Raw genomic sequence first — 13909 nt, forward strand, 5'->3', positions numbered from 1 at the left:
TCCTCCCTCCCTCACTCCCTCCCTCCCTTTCTTCCTTCTTCCCTTCCTCTTTTTTCTTTACTTCCAACATCCCTTCCTTCCTCTTTCTTTTATCCTGTCTACAGTTATTTTACAGCACCAAGCGCATGTGAGCAGAGCAGATAGTGGGCCAGGCCTAAGACCAGTTCACAGCACAAAAAGGTTCACAGCAGAGAACGAACTTATTTGGTCTACAGCTCCCTTTTCAGGAACAAAATAGAATAATTGAGCCCCAACCCCTCACTCCAGAAAGCTGCCTTCTTTAAATGAACCAACAGAAAGTGTCTCCGAACTGCACCCCTCAGGGACAGGATAACTTACATTGGAAAATGTTTTACATGAAATCCCAGAATTTCCTTTTTCTTGGCTCTCACCTTCACCCTGCATTGTCCAGCTCATGAAGAAAGAAGCACAACCAAGCTGAACAAAAGGACCAGGTTCTGTTGGGGAGAGATACCAACATCCTGAGGGAAGACAAATAAACCAGCATTGTTGGTGATGCTGAAACATGAAGTTGCCTACATGAAGACCCTCGGAGGGTCTCTGCTGAAAAAGGTGAGGTGGGTATAGGATGAGCAGCTAATTATATTTCTCATTTTTCAAAGAAGTAAATCCTAAGAGGATGGGGTGGGCAGTCAAAGAAGCAGCAGACAGCATGGACAGTCAGGCTAACAAGTTGCTAAGGAAAAGAGAAACCAGGACAAGGGAGATGAGAGGAACCCCAAAACTGCACCAGAATTGACCTTCATAAAGCACAACTTCAGTGCTATAGTAAGATTGCTCACAATAGAGCAAACACAAGGCTGGCCTTCAAGGCCGTGTCACAAAGACATTTCACAAAGCCCCTGCCTGAAGCTCCTTCTCAAACAGGACCCAACCACAAGGTTTCCCTGAAAGCTTCTGCAGGGCCATGATTGTACAGTCCATGGAAATGCTTAACAAAAGCTGGAGAGAAAAAGATGAGAAAGAACTTCCTTCCTTCCTTCCTTCCTTCCTTCCTTCCTTCCTTCCTTCCTTTCTTCCACAAAGTTCTGAACACCAGTCCTGGATACCTTTGCTGTATTTCACCAGCTATTTTTATTTTTGAGAAACATTCAAGTGCCGGAGTAGAAAGAAATGGTCTGTTCTCTGCCATCACTCTTCCCTCATCCACCCCATGGCTGTCCCAACAGCAGAACATGAAGACAAGAAGGTTGTCCACTCCCATCAGGGAGATCATCTACTTTGCAAGAGCAAAGTAGGAAACTGGTTTAAAGAGACCTTTGCCAGAGAGAAGGCCATTGTCATGTAGATGAAAAGCCATAGAGAAAGCCTTTGTCATGCTGATGGTCAGTCATCCCCCCCCCCCCCCTGCTTCATTCCTGTGGTACAAATATGCTAGTCTCCTGCAAATTGGGAAAAGCCTTCTGTCCCGAGCTTGAGGGCAGGTTGGACCTAGACACTAAAGATGCAGCTGGTCAGGTCTAACCCTTCCTCCATTCATTTTAAAAATTGTTTCTTTTGGGGGGCAGGTTTGGAACCAGATGTGCTCAGGGGCTTGGGAGATGAAACCAGGGTCAATCTCTTGCAAGGCTAGAGTCATTCCTCCTGGGCCATCTCTCTGACCTCAACAATCAGGGTTGGTCAGGAAGGCAGAGGCAGTTTACTCTCCAGTGGAAGAAGGGCTAGAATCTTTAGGCCAGACTGGGCTCTGCAAAGTTCACTACTTCACCCTTCTGGCTAGAGCAGCATCTCTGCAGATGCCAGGGAAACTCTCACACACTCTCCACATAAGCACAGGTTCTTGGCACTCAACTAGCTAAGCGAAGCCTTCTTTGAGAAATGCAGTCTCTCATTCTTTTTTCTGAGCGTGGTGGTGGTGGTGTGCAGTGGGGGTACACCAACTGGTGCTTGAGAGACCAGGGCTAGGGAATGACCTGGGGCTTCAGTATGTAAAATGTGAAGTCCTATCTCACTGGACCATGAACTCCCCCTTTGATAAGGTGGCACACAACCCTTGCAGCCGTGTTATTGTCACCATGAACCAAACAAACTCTCTCCCAACCTCTCACCCCCCTGGTTGCTATTTCCATCTACTACTCAGATAAGGGGGTTCATGCCTGTGGGACTGTGGGCACAGAGGTGCAGAAGAATACTGGTATTCTGAAACTCTGGCATTCTGAAATGCCCTCCAGAGTCCCTGAGAAATCAAAGCTGCAAGTACAATGCTGGAGTCATGACAATCAGAACATGCTAATAGTCATGGTTCTGATAAGCATGGAGCAACCCTGAAGATGCCTGCATAACTTCTCCAGGAAGCCTTGAGCTTAAAATCATTTAAATTCACGACTTAAACAAAAAAAAACAAAACAATAAGAACAACCCTTTGCAGTGTTGCCTCAGATAGGACCTTGGTGTCCCATCTCCACTGGGATGTGGTAGGAAGGCCTGGTGAAAGGTGATGAGATCCCAGGCAGGAAGTGGACAGAATGCAGCAGGCCATGGTGTGTGGCCAGAGGGTAGTGGGTGTGGCTGGACAGAAGAGAGGCAGTGGATTCAGTGCAGAGGCACTCACTCAGAGGGGACAGTTTTCTTGCTGGCAGAAGACTTATGTGAAATAGCCATATTTTAAGACTTTTGAACAAGTTTCTGATAAGTCTGGCTAATTCTTTCTTTTTTTTTTTTTTTTTTTTTTTGGCTTTTTGGGTTACACCCTGCGATGCACAGGGCTTACTACTGGCTTTGCACTCAGGAATTACTCCTGGCAGTGCTCAGGGGACCATATGGGATTCTGGGAATCAAACCCAGTTTGGCTGCGTGTGAGGCAAATGCTCTCTACCTACTGAACTATAGCTCCAGCCCCGGCAAAATTAATTCTTGATAACTTTAGTTAATCCAATAGAATTCCAGGAGAAGACCTCTGTCTGAGCCTGGGGGAGAGTTAAGCTCAGATACTAATGATTCAGTCCATCAGGCTTTCCCTCCTTATAAGCATTTAAAAAAATTTTTTTTTGGGGGGTGGTGAATTTGGGGCCAGCAATGCTCAGGGGTTTGGTTGCAGGGGAAGGGGGTAGAACTAGGGTCTACCTCTTATAAGGCCAGAGCCTTACTCTATATTATCTCTCTGACTTCGCCAATCAGGGTCGGTCAGGAAGTTTATATTCAGAGGACTTAATTTTTAAAAAATAAACTATTGTTTTTAAATGCAGTCAGGAATGCTTTATCAGGCTCTTGAGAATTCTAGATCACTTATTTTAGTTGATGAGAGGTGGAACATTGTCTCTCAAGTCATTCCCTCCACAGATGTGACCCATGCTGCCATGGGAAGGGCGTCTCTAGTCTTCTGTCTGTCCTGCTCAGAACTCTACTAAAATGACCTGATAATGTTTGGATGATGAGAAGACGGGGGTAGAGCAAAAAGGCCAGTATCTTGTTCTGTTGGGGCTTGTAACAAAGCATGCTGGGCTGGCAGCTCATATTTATTTGTCATAGTTCTGTGGCTGCCAGGTTAAGGCCAGGATGCCAGCCTGGTGGGGGTTCAGTGAGGGCCATGAAGCTGATTGCCAATACTTTTGTTTTATGTGGCAGAGCTAGAGAGCACTTTGCCTCTATTTGTTGTTGTAGCTGTTGGGGGTCTCAGGTCATTCTCCCACGAGCCCCTCTTGGCATTTCTCCATCAAACAAGTCAATTGCTTAGGCCCTGAGGTCACCTGGGCCATCCCCAGTGATGCTAATGGACCGGAAGACCCATCCCTGGCAGTGCTTGGGATCCTCCAGGCAACCATGGAGCTGGGGGTCAAACTGGAATCGATCGCACATAAGACAGACCCTGGTACCGTTTCTCCAACTTCCTCTGGCCTCTTGCTTCAAATGAGACTTAGATCGTGTAGCCTAGTTACCTCCCCAAGGCTTCACCTTCACACGCCCTCACACGGGGATCAGGGTTTCAACACGTGAATTGGAGAACTCAAGAATTCAGTCCACTGCAGGCTCTTTCACAAACTCACTTCAAAATAATGGCAGAACTGTATTAGCACTCTCTCTCTCTCTCTCTCTTTCTCTCTCGTACGAACTTCCTTGAGGCTAGTCTGATGGCATGTCTCTAGGGCACGTGGGCTCATTTCAATTTGACTAATACTTTAACTCAAATAATGTAGACATCACAATTAATGGCATTCATGTAAATTAATTATTTGAAGCAAAAATGGTTCAAATGTCTAGAAACCAATAGGTGTCTGTTGAATGAATGTTCATCCTGGGAGACCCACAATCACATGTTTCTATTTTTATTTCTCTCTGGCCTACATCCAGGTATTTTGTGGGGTGGGGGAAAGGACTGCCCCTCACACCAGGAACTCTGCCCAGATGACATAAACTGTCTTGCTGGATCTGGGTCTGGGTCCAGACCTTCTCCTATCAGAACTGGGAGAAAGGAGAAACATCCGGAAGTCTGCCCTCAAGGGTCAGGTAAAATGAAGGCCAGGAGTGAGCATACCAATACCTTCACTATGTACTTTTCTCTGATTCTTCTGACCAAAGTGAAACAAAATTTTAAACATAACATTTAAAAGGCCACAGAATGTCTGACCTCTGGATGGCTCTCAACATGGTATCTGCTATCTAAGCCACTTTGTGCCCTTTTAGGAAGAAGAGAGAACAATGAAGCTAACTTTGCATCATCTGTCTATTCCTATGTTGCCCTCATTCACTCAAACATTGGCCAAACACCTACTTCTACCCTGGCAAATGCAACAGTGCCTAGGCTACAAACTCCCTGTCCTCAGGGAGTTCCTGATTCCCTGGAAGAAGGGATCAGTCAAGGGTCAGGGGAAAGCCCAAAGCTATGTGTGAATAATGAGGAAGAAGAGTTGAGTTTTGCCTTGGAGGGACAGCTTAGGATATTCTTCACAGATAGAATTCATTCTATTGGATAGACTGCAGAAGATACCAGACATCAAGTTGATTTCTCCCTTTTTTTCCCCTTTTGATTTTCTTTGTTTTGGTGCCACACCTGGTGGTACTCAGGGTCTACTCCTGGCTCGGTGCTCAGAGATCACTCCTGGAGGCACTCAGGCCCTACACATGGTACTATGTATTTGAATCAGAAACCAGGCTAGTACGCAATCAGGCCTACTTCCTGCACCTTTACTTTTCCTACTTTAAAATGGACTCGCTCATGAGCCCCGTGGACTATGAAGGCAGGTTTCTGTCGCATGAAGAAAACTCTCTTCTACTGGACCTCTTCCATCCGTATCTGAAGGTGATGCTACTAAAAACTTAGCATGGATGTTTTCCTGAAGAATCTGCTTACCAGGCATGTCGATTTATCACTCTAACACTTAAAATTAAGAACACGAACATACACTTTGTAGGATGGACCTGGAGTCAAAGATGTGAATCCACAAGACAAAAACAGGCAGGGATGATTAAATTTACTGACTCAGGGACACCGAGACAGTCAGTGTGCAAAGTTCATGGTCCCTGGGGATGAACTGGGCTTACTTACGTACCACACGGGACACTCGGGGGCCTTTGACAGGTCGGAAGCCATCGATAGGGATGCACTGGTCGGCGTGGCCATTACAGAAGCAGCTGCCCATGACGATGAAATCATAGATTGCGTAGTGCATGAAATGCTGGGGTTTTGTGCTCAGGTCGTTTTCCTGACAGGGACAGGACTGTCTTTTCAGCAGCTGCACACGGAGGTTGGTGATCATCAGCTGCTCCTGCGCTTTGGCGCTGTAAGGGTTCTCCCCATAGGGAGGAGACAAAGCTTTGAAGATAACCTGCAAAGAAAGAGAAAAATACCATGGGTGTGAAGGAGAGCAAGCAAACCCCAATGGTCTGTCCCCATTCAAACCTGATTTGAAGGATGACATTTTTTTAAATTGAATCACCGTGAAATACAGTTACAAAGCTTCCATGATTGAGTTTTAGTCATAAAGTGTTCCAACACCCGTCCCTCCACCAATGTACATTTCCTACTACCAATGTCCCCCATATCCCTCTTACCACATACCTCCAGCCTGCCTCTATGGCAGGCAGTTTTCTTCTTTGCCTCTGTCTGTCTGTCTGTCTGTCTCTCTTTCTCTCTAATTTTGGGCATTATGGTTTGCAATACAGATACTAAGAGGCTTTTTTTTTTTTTGCTTTTTGGGTCACACCTGGCGATGCTCAGGGGTCACTGAGGCCATCATGTTTGATCCTTTGCCCACTTTCAACACACATCTCCCATGTAGTGCAATCCCTTCCAACTTTTTTTTTCATTGTTCAATTTTATTTTATTTTTTTAAATTTTATTTATTTATTTATTTATTTTTTTGACTCCTGCAAGGGACAGGGGAAAAGACATCTGTAGACCTTGACCACACCTGTGAAACAAGGTGCCTTTTATTCCAAGGAGCCAGGAAGTCAACCTATGCCCCAAGGATATCAAGGCCCTGGCAGATGATACTGTCGTGGGAAGCTGCTGAGGATGGTAGGCAAAGCAGAGCATTGATCTCATCTGCATTCCTTTAAAAAAATCAATAAACATAAAAATAAAATCAAGCAACTTGCTGCTACATGGAGGGACATAGAAAGTATCATGCTGAGTGAAGTTTGTCAGAGGGAGAGAGAATGACATAGAATAATCTCTCTCGTAAATGGGCTATAACGAAACAAAATGGTGGATTACCAAATGGCCCAAAACAATGGGAACAAAGAACATGAGAACCGGTCTTCAGTAGGAAACGTGTTACTTGGGGAAGTTGGGGTTAGGACAGGGAGAGGTTACAACTATGATGGAGGGAAGCCTTCAACCAGGAGGAAGAGGTGGTGCTGTAAGTTGGCCAAGGGTGGTGTATGAAACCCTATCAGTACCACAGCGGTAGGGCGTTTGCCTTGCACGCAGCCAACATGGCCGACCCGAGTTCGATTCCTCCGCCCCTCTCGGAGAGCCCGGCAAGCTACCAAGAGTATCTTGCCCGCACAGCAGAGCCTGGCAAGCCCCCCGTGACGTATTCGATATGCCAGACACAGTAACTGCAAAATATATATATAACAAAAAGTGCCTGGCAAAGAGGCTGACTGTGCCCACAAACTGCTTCTACGCTCACAAACTGCCATTTAAGCTTACTAATTAGCCATGATTCAGAGACTCACAAATAAACCTAGAAAGAGATCAACAAGCTGTAGAGATGCCTCCAAACCCAGTTAAAAATTTAATTCCAGCTGTATCGCCTTATTTAAAATTTTAGAATTTAAAATAAAATTTAGAGTGACATCTCATACCCTACCCCACTGATACACCAGGAGTAGCACAACACTGGATGGGATGTAAAGTAGAAGGTAACAAATCTCAATTAAAAATATTAGCACACAAGGCTTAACCTGTAACAAGTTAGTAATCTCTTATACAAGGGCTTAATAGCTCCAGGGTGAGATCCAACAATCTTCACACGCTTTCTTCTAAGGAAAACTTTTTTGATCATTTTAAATAAATTATTCATAACAAGTGATACTAAATAAATTAGTAAGGGCCTACTTTGGGGGCAGGGTTGGGTGGTTGGGAAAATTTGAAATGATGATGGGAAGGTGTAATGGTGGTGGGACTGGTGTTGGAATACTGAATGTAATAAACTGTTGGGAACCAAATTTATGAAACATTTTAAAAAGAGGCTGATTGGTGGGTGGAAGCAAATGGGGGGCTGCGGGGGGGCATGCGGGGGAGGTAGGTGGAGATTTGTGGAAGGCAGTGGACACTTGTGAAGGAATTGGTTTTGAAACTGAAACCCAATCATGAATAATTTTGAAATTTCACTGTAACCAAATAAAATTTAAAAAGTTAATAAATTCAATAGCATTTCTATGCTGAGCAATAAGAGTAGGTACAGTGGAAACCAAGAAGTTTTGCCCCTAATAAATACTCATCCTAGTAGAAAGACACGGACGATAAAGCAGAGAAAGAATGACTAGTGAGATAGTACAGTGCTTAAGGGGCTTGCTTTGCATGTGGCTGACCCTGATTGCCAAGTTCCACTTAAAAAACAGTCACTGCGAGATCTCCAAGAAAACTAGATGGTGAAGGCAAAGCAAAGGAGGAAGACAAATCAGGAGGTGATTGCAAAATTCAGATCCAGGCACTAAGGTTTCTAAGTGAGGTGAAAACTCTTTCAAAGACGAACCAGGTCATCACTGGGCCCGTATGGGTTTTCCTTTTTTTGGATCTGCCTTCTAAACTTATGGTCCGTTTTTGGAAAACTCTGAATGGTAGTTCTTTGAGGGTTGGATATGATTTCTAGAATTAGTCACTTAAACCCCAATGTAGTTAGTAAAAGTACTAGAAGTACTTCTTGTTAAATGCAAAATATAAGCAAACAATGGGATTAGCAGTAGGGGAGAGATTTGAAATAGACTCAAAAGTCAATATAAAGCTTCTGTTCTCAGAAGGAAACCAAAGAGAAGAGGATATGCCATGGGATGTGCAGGAGGGCAATAAAACCACCTGAGATCAGGCACTGACAATTCCCTAGAAGACTTGCTATTGGTTAGCAGAGGTTGGCAGGAGAAATCAGTGGTAATAGCAACCAAGCACTAGGAAAAAAAATCTAAAACTGATGACAACATCAAATAGTTCTACAAGGTGGCCACCACAAATCTATGAATCATTGTGCAGGTAAGAAAACAACAACAACAAAAGAGCACAGCACCAATCTTGTTAAAACAAGTAATAAGAGTTGCAAAGTCCTCCTGCATAATTCCTAAGTCTCACTTGACTTTTAAAAGCTATCTTAAAACTCCATTTACAAAAGCACAGAAGTAGTTTGATAACCAAGTCATCTGAGTATAAGGTAATGATTTAGAAGCAGGCTTTGGATATACTCCCACTCAGAAAGGCTATAGCTGAAAGTACTTTCATAGAAAAATAAAAGCTTTTAAGAAATATTTTAGGTATAAAATTTCACTTTCAGGGATAGAGATAGTACAGGGGACAGGGCACTTGCCTTGCACACAACTGACCTACTTTTAGATGCCTGGCAACCACATATAGTATCCTGAGTCCTGCCAGGAATGATCCTTGAGCACAGAGCTAGGAGTAAGCCCTGAGCACTGCTGGGTGTGTTCCCCACTACCAGCCAAAAGCCAGAAACCAAAAACCAGAAACCCCAAATGTGCTTCCCTTAGGTTAACTCATGAGTCAGGAGTACATACCTTGAATGTGCAAGGCCCCAAGATGATTCCTGGCACTGTATGATCTCCCCAACCTCCTTCACCACTGTGGCAGCACAGGCAACCCCCAGCATCGCAGGACTTAAAGAGCATGATGTCACCGTGAACCCCAATGTAGCATGAGCACTGAACACATCAGGCTGGATTGGCCAAGTACTCCCAAGAGTGGCCCCTGTATGCTTTTAGCCCTGCTCAAGAGTTCCCCAGATCCTCCCCCAAATAATTTTAGCAACTGACTTTGCCTTAAAAGTAGGAAAAGGCAAGATGATCCAATAATGTGCAAGGACCCTGAAGGTCTTGTAGTACAGAACTGACCCTAGGAAACTTAATTTTCCAGGAGTGGAGGGATAACTCAACAAACTTGGATTCTCCACTCAGCAGTCAGTGCTTCTCCATAACGAGAAGTTGGATCATGTTGCTTCATATCACTTAGATAAATCCATCCTTATCCAATGACCTCCTACATCTCTCAAAATACAAAGTTTTTATCATGGCCTGCTTTCATTTGTTTGTAGTGCCTCTCACCAGGCACATTAGATGATAGCTGTTTAGTGATTAATATCTGCCGAGTCTAAAATATAAACTTGAGAACATCCCCAGACAGTACCTTGCACAGAGCAGCATTCAATACAGATTTTGATAAATAAATTGCTTGCTCAAGCCATTCAAGTAATAGGTGAGAATTTCAAGCAACTTACTTCCTTTGGCAGACTCTTAAACATATTTATTTACCTACTGAATTCATCCTAGAGTGCCAGACAGTGAAGATCTGAAGTATTACAACAGTTGTAAGTACCTGAATAATCAGCCAGTGCTTGCATTTTTAGGCAATTTTAAACTTGAAAAATGTAGAAAAAATATTTTATCTTAAGAACCATTCGATTGGTCTACATGTAAAGTGGTATAAAGCAATATATTAGGGAATACAAATTTTCAACTAATAATAAGTAACCATTTTGAAAGTCAATCACTGTATCACTGTCATCCCACTGTTCATCGATTTGTTCGAGCCGGTGCCAGTAACGTCTCCATTCGTCCCAGCCCTGAGATTTTAGCAGCTTCTCCTTACTTGTCCTTCCCAATGGTGCCGTATTGGAGACTCTTTCAGGGTTGGGGGAATGAGACCCATTATTGTTACTGTTTTTGGCATATAGAACACATCACGGGAAGCTTGCCAGTCAATATGAGAAGTAATGTCTCTTAAGAATGGTATATACAAAGAGTGATTCTATGTTCTGAATCATTTAAAAAAAAGTAAAAGCATGGTATCCATTGTGAGTTTAATTTTAATTTTTATTATTAATTTTGGGGGACCACACCCAGTTGTGCTCAGGAATTATTCCTGGTCCTGTGCTTTAATTCCTATTTTAAACTAATGTTTATTTTGGGGGTCGTGCCTAGCTGTGCTCAGGAATTATTCTTGGCTCTGTCCTCAAGGATCATTGCTGGTGGAGTTTGGGGTGGAGTGGATACCATATGTGGTTCTGGAGACCCAATCCAGGTCAACAGCATGCTAGGTAAGCACCCAACCCTCTATACTCTCTATCCAGCACTTCAATAGCTTTTCAATATGACATAGCTTTATTTCCAATATAACTTCACTTTATTTTCAATATGACATCACCAATGCTCACATTTTATTCCATGCCCGTCAAGAACTCTTGTTCTAAGTGAAAGGAATGACATGACGCCCCACTGTTTGATCTACCACACTAGCTAAGGACCTGGAACAGGGGAAGGCATTCTAATCCCATACAATGCCCCTGACAGGTCTTCATTTTTGTGGCCCACCCCTCCTTTTCCTGCACACGGGAGGCAACCGTTGCTTCTCCGCTCATGTCCTGGATTCACCCTTGACATTTGCTCTAGTTTGTCCCTCCTCCCACCCAGTTGGTCAGCACAGGCCCAGCTAGAGGAAGATCTGTCAAGGTTTGTAGGGTCTCTGGCTCTCTGGCTTCCGAGCCCAGCCCGGCCGGCTGAATGGCAGCTCTGTGCTGGCTGAGCATGACACCACAGTTGGCAGGCTGATATCAGCGGGGAAGGGACATGGTGACCCCTGAGGCTGCGTGCTGGAAAGGAGACAGTAGAGTGCCACAGACACAAAAGTGAACGGGAATTTAAACCATGAAATCTTTTTTTTTTTTTCCAGAAAGGAGACGCCTTAATCTGATACCCTGGGAAATGGATCGCGCCTGCCTCAGGAAACAAAGAGTGCGCCCATCCAGATGCTTCAGACTTCTGGCAGTTCGCCCTTTGGGTCCCACCCAGTGATTTCTCCCAAACTCCCCAGAAGAAGCCAGAATGGCAGTCTTCGAATGAAAAAAGGCATAGAAGCTCCCCACCACACATGAGCCTTTTCGGTTTGGGCCCATCCGGAGCAGGATGTGCTTGTGCCACATCGTGGGTGTCTGTGCCCACTTCTCAATGGACACTCTGAACAAGACAGTCTGAAAAAGCCAGAGGCTAGCCAGGATCAAGCCGACTTTGATGTTTCCAGCTTCCTGCAGCTATTGGCTAAGACCTCATGATCTTATTAAGACATTTAATGATGTCTGACTGCATGGGGCAGAAAAATCTGTTCCTTGAGATGCAGGGAACAAACAGAATCTACAATGTGACTCATCCCAAAGATAGCCAGAACTATCAGCTTGGTGTTTTCCCACCTGAATTTCCATATGGACACGTATGAGATGCAAGGTTAACAGAGTTGCTTCAACTTAGCAATACCAAGAGTGAATATTTTTTCCTCCAAGTCAATCCAAATAACTCCACAGTGGTCTCCAAAGTGGCGGCCAGACTAACAGCAGTGGTATCAACCTGGGAACTTGGTAGAAAGACAAATTCTTGGGCTCTATTCCACAGGCTGAATCAGAATTCAGAATTGCTGAATTCCACTCTGGAGGTGGAGTTCAGCAATCTGTTTCAACAAGTCTTCCGGGTGATCCTGATGCATGATAAAGTTTGAGAAATAAGGCTACACAATATTAAAATCCACTTCCATTGTGGGATATGATGGTTTATGGAGCCAGGAGACTAGTGTTAAGCATCTAGACAATTTTCAACTTTTTAGAACAATCACTAAATGAACAACTTTGTAGCTAAAGTAGGAAAGTTTATACTAATGCCCTGAAAGATATTTTCAAACATGAAATCAATAGGTCAAAGGAAGAAATGCATATTTTAAAAGCATATCTGAACCTCTGAATGAATCATGGGCCTTATCCTACCCAATCTTTGGAATCTTCACATTTCTTTGGTCTTGCCTCATTTCTCTAAGCCTGAAATCCCTCAAACTTTGCCTTAGGAACTGGATTCTTGGCTTTGCATTCTACCATTTCTTGTGCCCTCTAGTAAAACAAAGAGATCTTTAAAAAGTTCTAAATGGGTTAGCACCAACACCTAATGTGCTTTTATTTTCTATAATACTTACAAAAAGCCCTCAATAATACATAGAAGTGATAAACATAGCATTCTATGTGTCTTATTTATATTCTGACTGAGATAAAAATTTCAAGAGGATCGGTCTCATTGAATAGAAGGACAGTAAATATTAACTACTTCATAATCAAAGGACTTTCAATATTGAATTCATACCTAGTACATTGCTCCCCACCTAAAATTATATTGTCTAATAGTTGATTCATAATGATTCAAGTTACTTAGTTACTTCATTATAGATATTTTTCTTTTTAGTTATTAGCGTAAAGACTATTTCAGATGCAGTTGATTCTCTCCCATGGACTTCTGTGGCACTTGTTATTCCCACAAGAGCACTTTATACTAGTACCCTGTTCTGGCGTAGTTACTAGTTTGCATCTCCCATTAATCTCCTCTTCCATTGTGGGCTGGAGCGATAGCACAGTGGGTAGGGCGTTCGCCTTACACGCGGCCAACATGGCCGACCCGAGTTCGATTCCTCCGCCCCTCTTGGAGAGCCCGGCAAGCTACTGAGAGTATCTCGCCCCACGGCAGAGCCTGGCAAGCTCCCCATGACGTATTCGATATGCCAGACACAGTAACAACAAAGTCTCCAATGGAGACGTTACTGGGCCCGCTCGAGCAAATCGACGATCAACGGGAGGGCCTTTACTTTACTTTACCCTTTACTTCCATTGTGGGATATTATGATTTATGGAGCCAGGAGACTAGTGTTAAACATCTAGACAATTTTCAACGTTTTGAAAATTGGACAGAGATCTTGTTTGGGTAGCAGTTATATCTGCACCATGTCCCACAGGCTCAGACATATTGGAGCATTTTATAATTACGTGGAATGAATAAATAAACTATTTTTTTCTTCAAGCAGCATTTTAACAAGAGAAGCCAAAGAGAGAGTTTAGGAGAATGAGGAATACAATTGTACATAACACACTGCTATTCTGCCCTTTTGATAAGAAGTATATAAATGTAAACACATGTATAAAAATATTTGTAAAAAAAACATGGTTTCAAAATGATTGTAGAGATTCTTTTTCATCAGTAGCACACAAGATCATTCATATCCTTTAAAAAACAACAGATCAGGCATGCATGAGCAAGCACCCAAACACCTACAAATCTTTTCCATGATCTCATTTCTTTATTTACCAATAAAAGAGCTTTGAGGTTTAAATAAATTTTCCCCTCTATTTCACTGGATTCTGCTTTTATCTCGGGTATTTATTTTTTTCTTTAGGTTTAATTTTTCTTTCTTTTACTAGTT

At 43.3% G+C, this 13909-nt stretch overlaps 1 protein-coding gene across 3 annotated transcripts in view; it reads right to left on the bottom strand.

Annotated features, from left to right (window-relative positions):
• Positions 1-13909, bottom strand: part of NTN4 (netrin 4) — a 132799-nt gene that overhangs the window by 80550 nt on the left and 38340 nt on the right. For all 3 annotated transcript variants that reach the window (XM_056117461.1, XM_056117455.1, XM_056117450.1), the window contains exon 3: positions 5508-5783. In XM_056117461.1, the coding sequence (XP_055973436.1) occupies positions 5508-5783 (276 nt within the window). The remainder of the gene's footprint in view (positions 1-5507; positions 5784-13909) is intronic.

This window comes from Sorex fumeus, unplaced genomic scaffold (assembly GCF_029834395.1).
Source record: "Sorex fumeus unplaced genomic scaffold, SorFum_2.1 ptg000003l, whole genome shotgun sequence".
NCBI lineage: Eukaryota > Metazoa > Chordata > Mammalia > Eulipotyphla > Soricidae > Sorex > Sorex fumeus.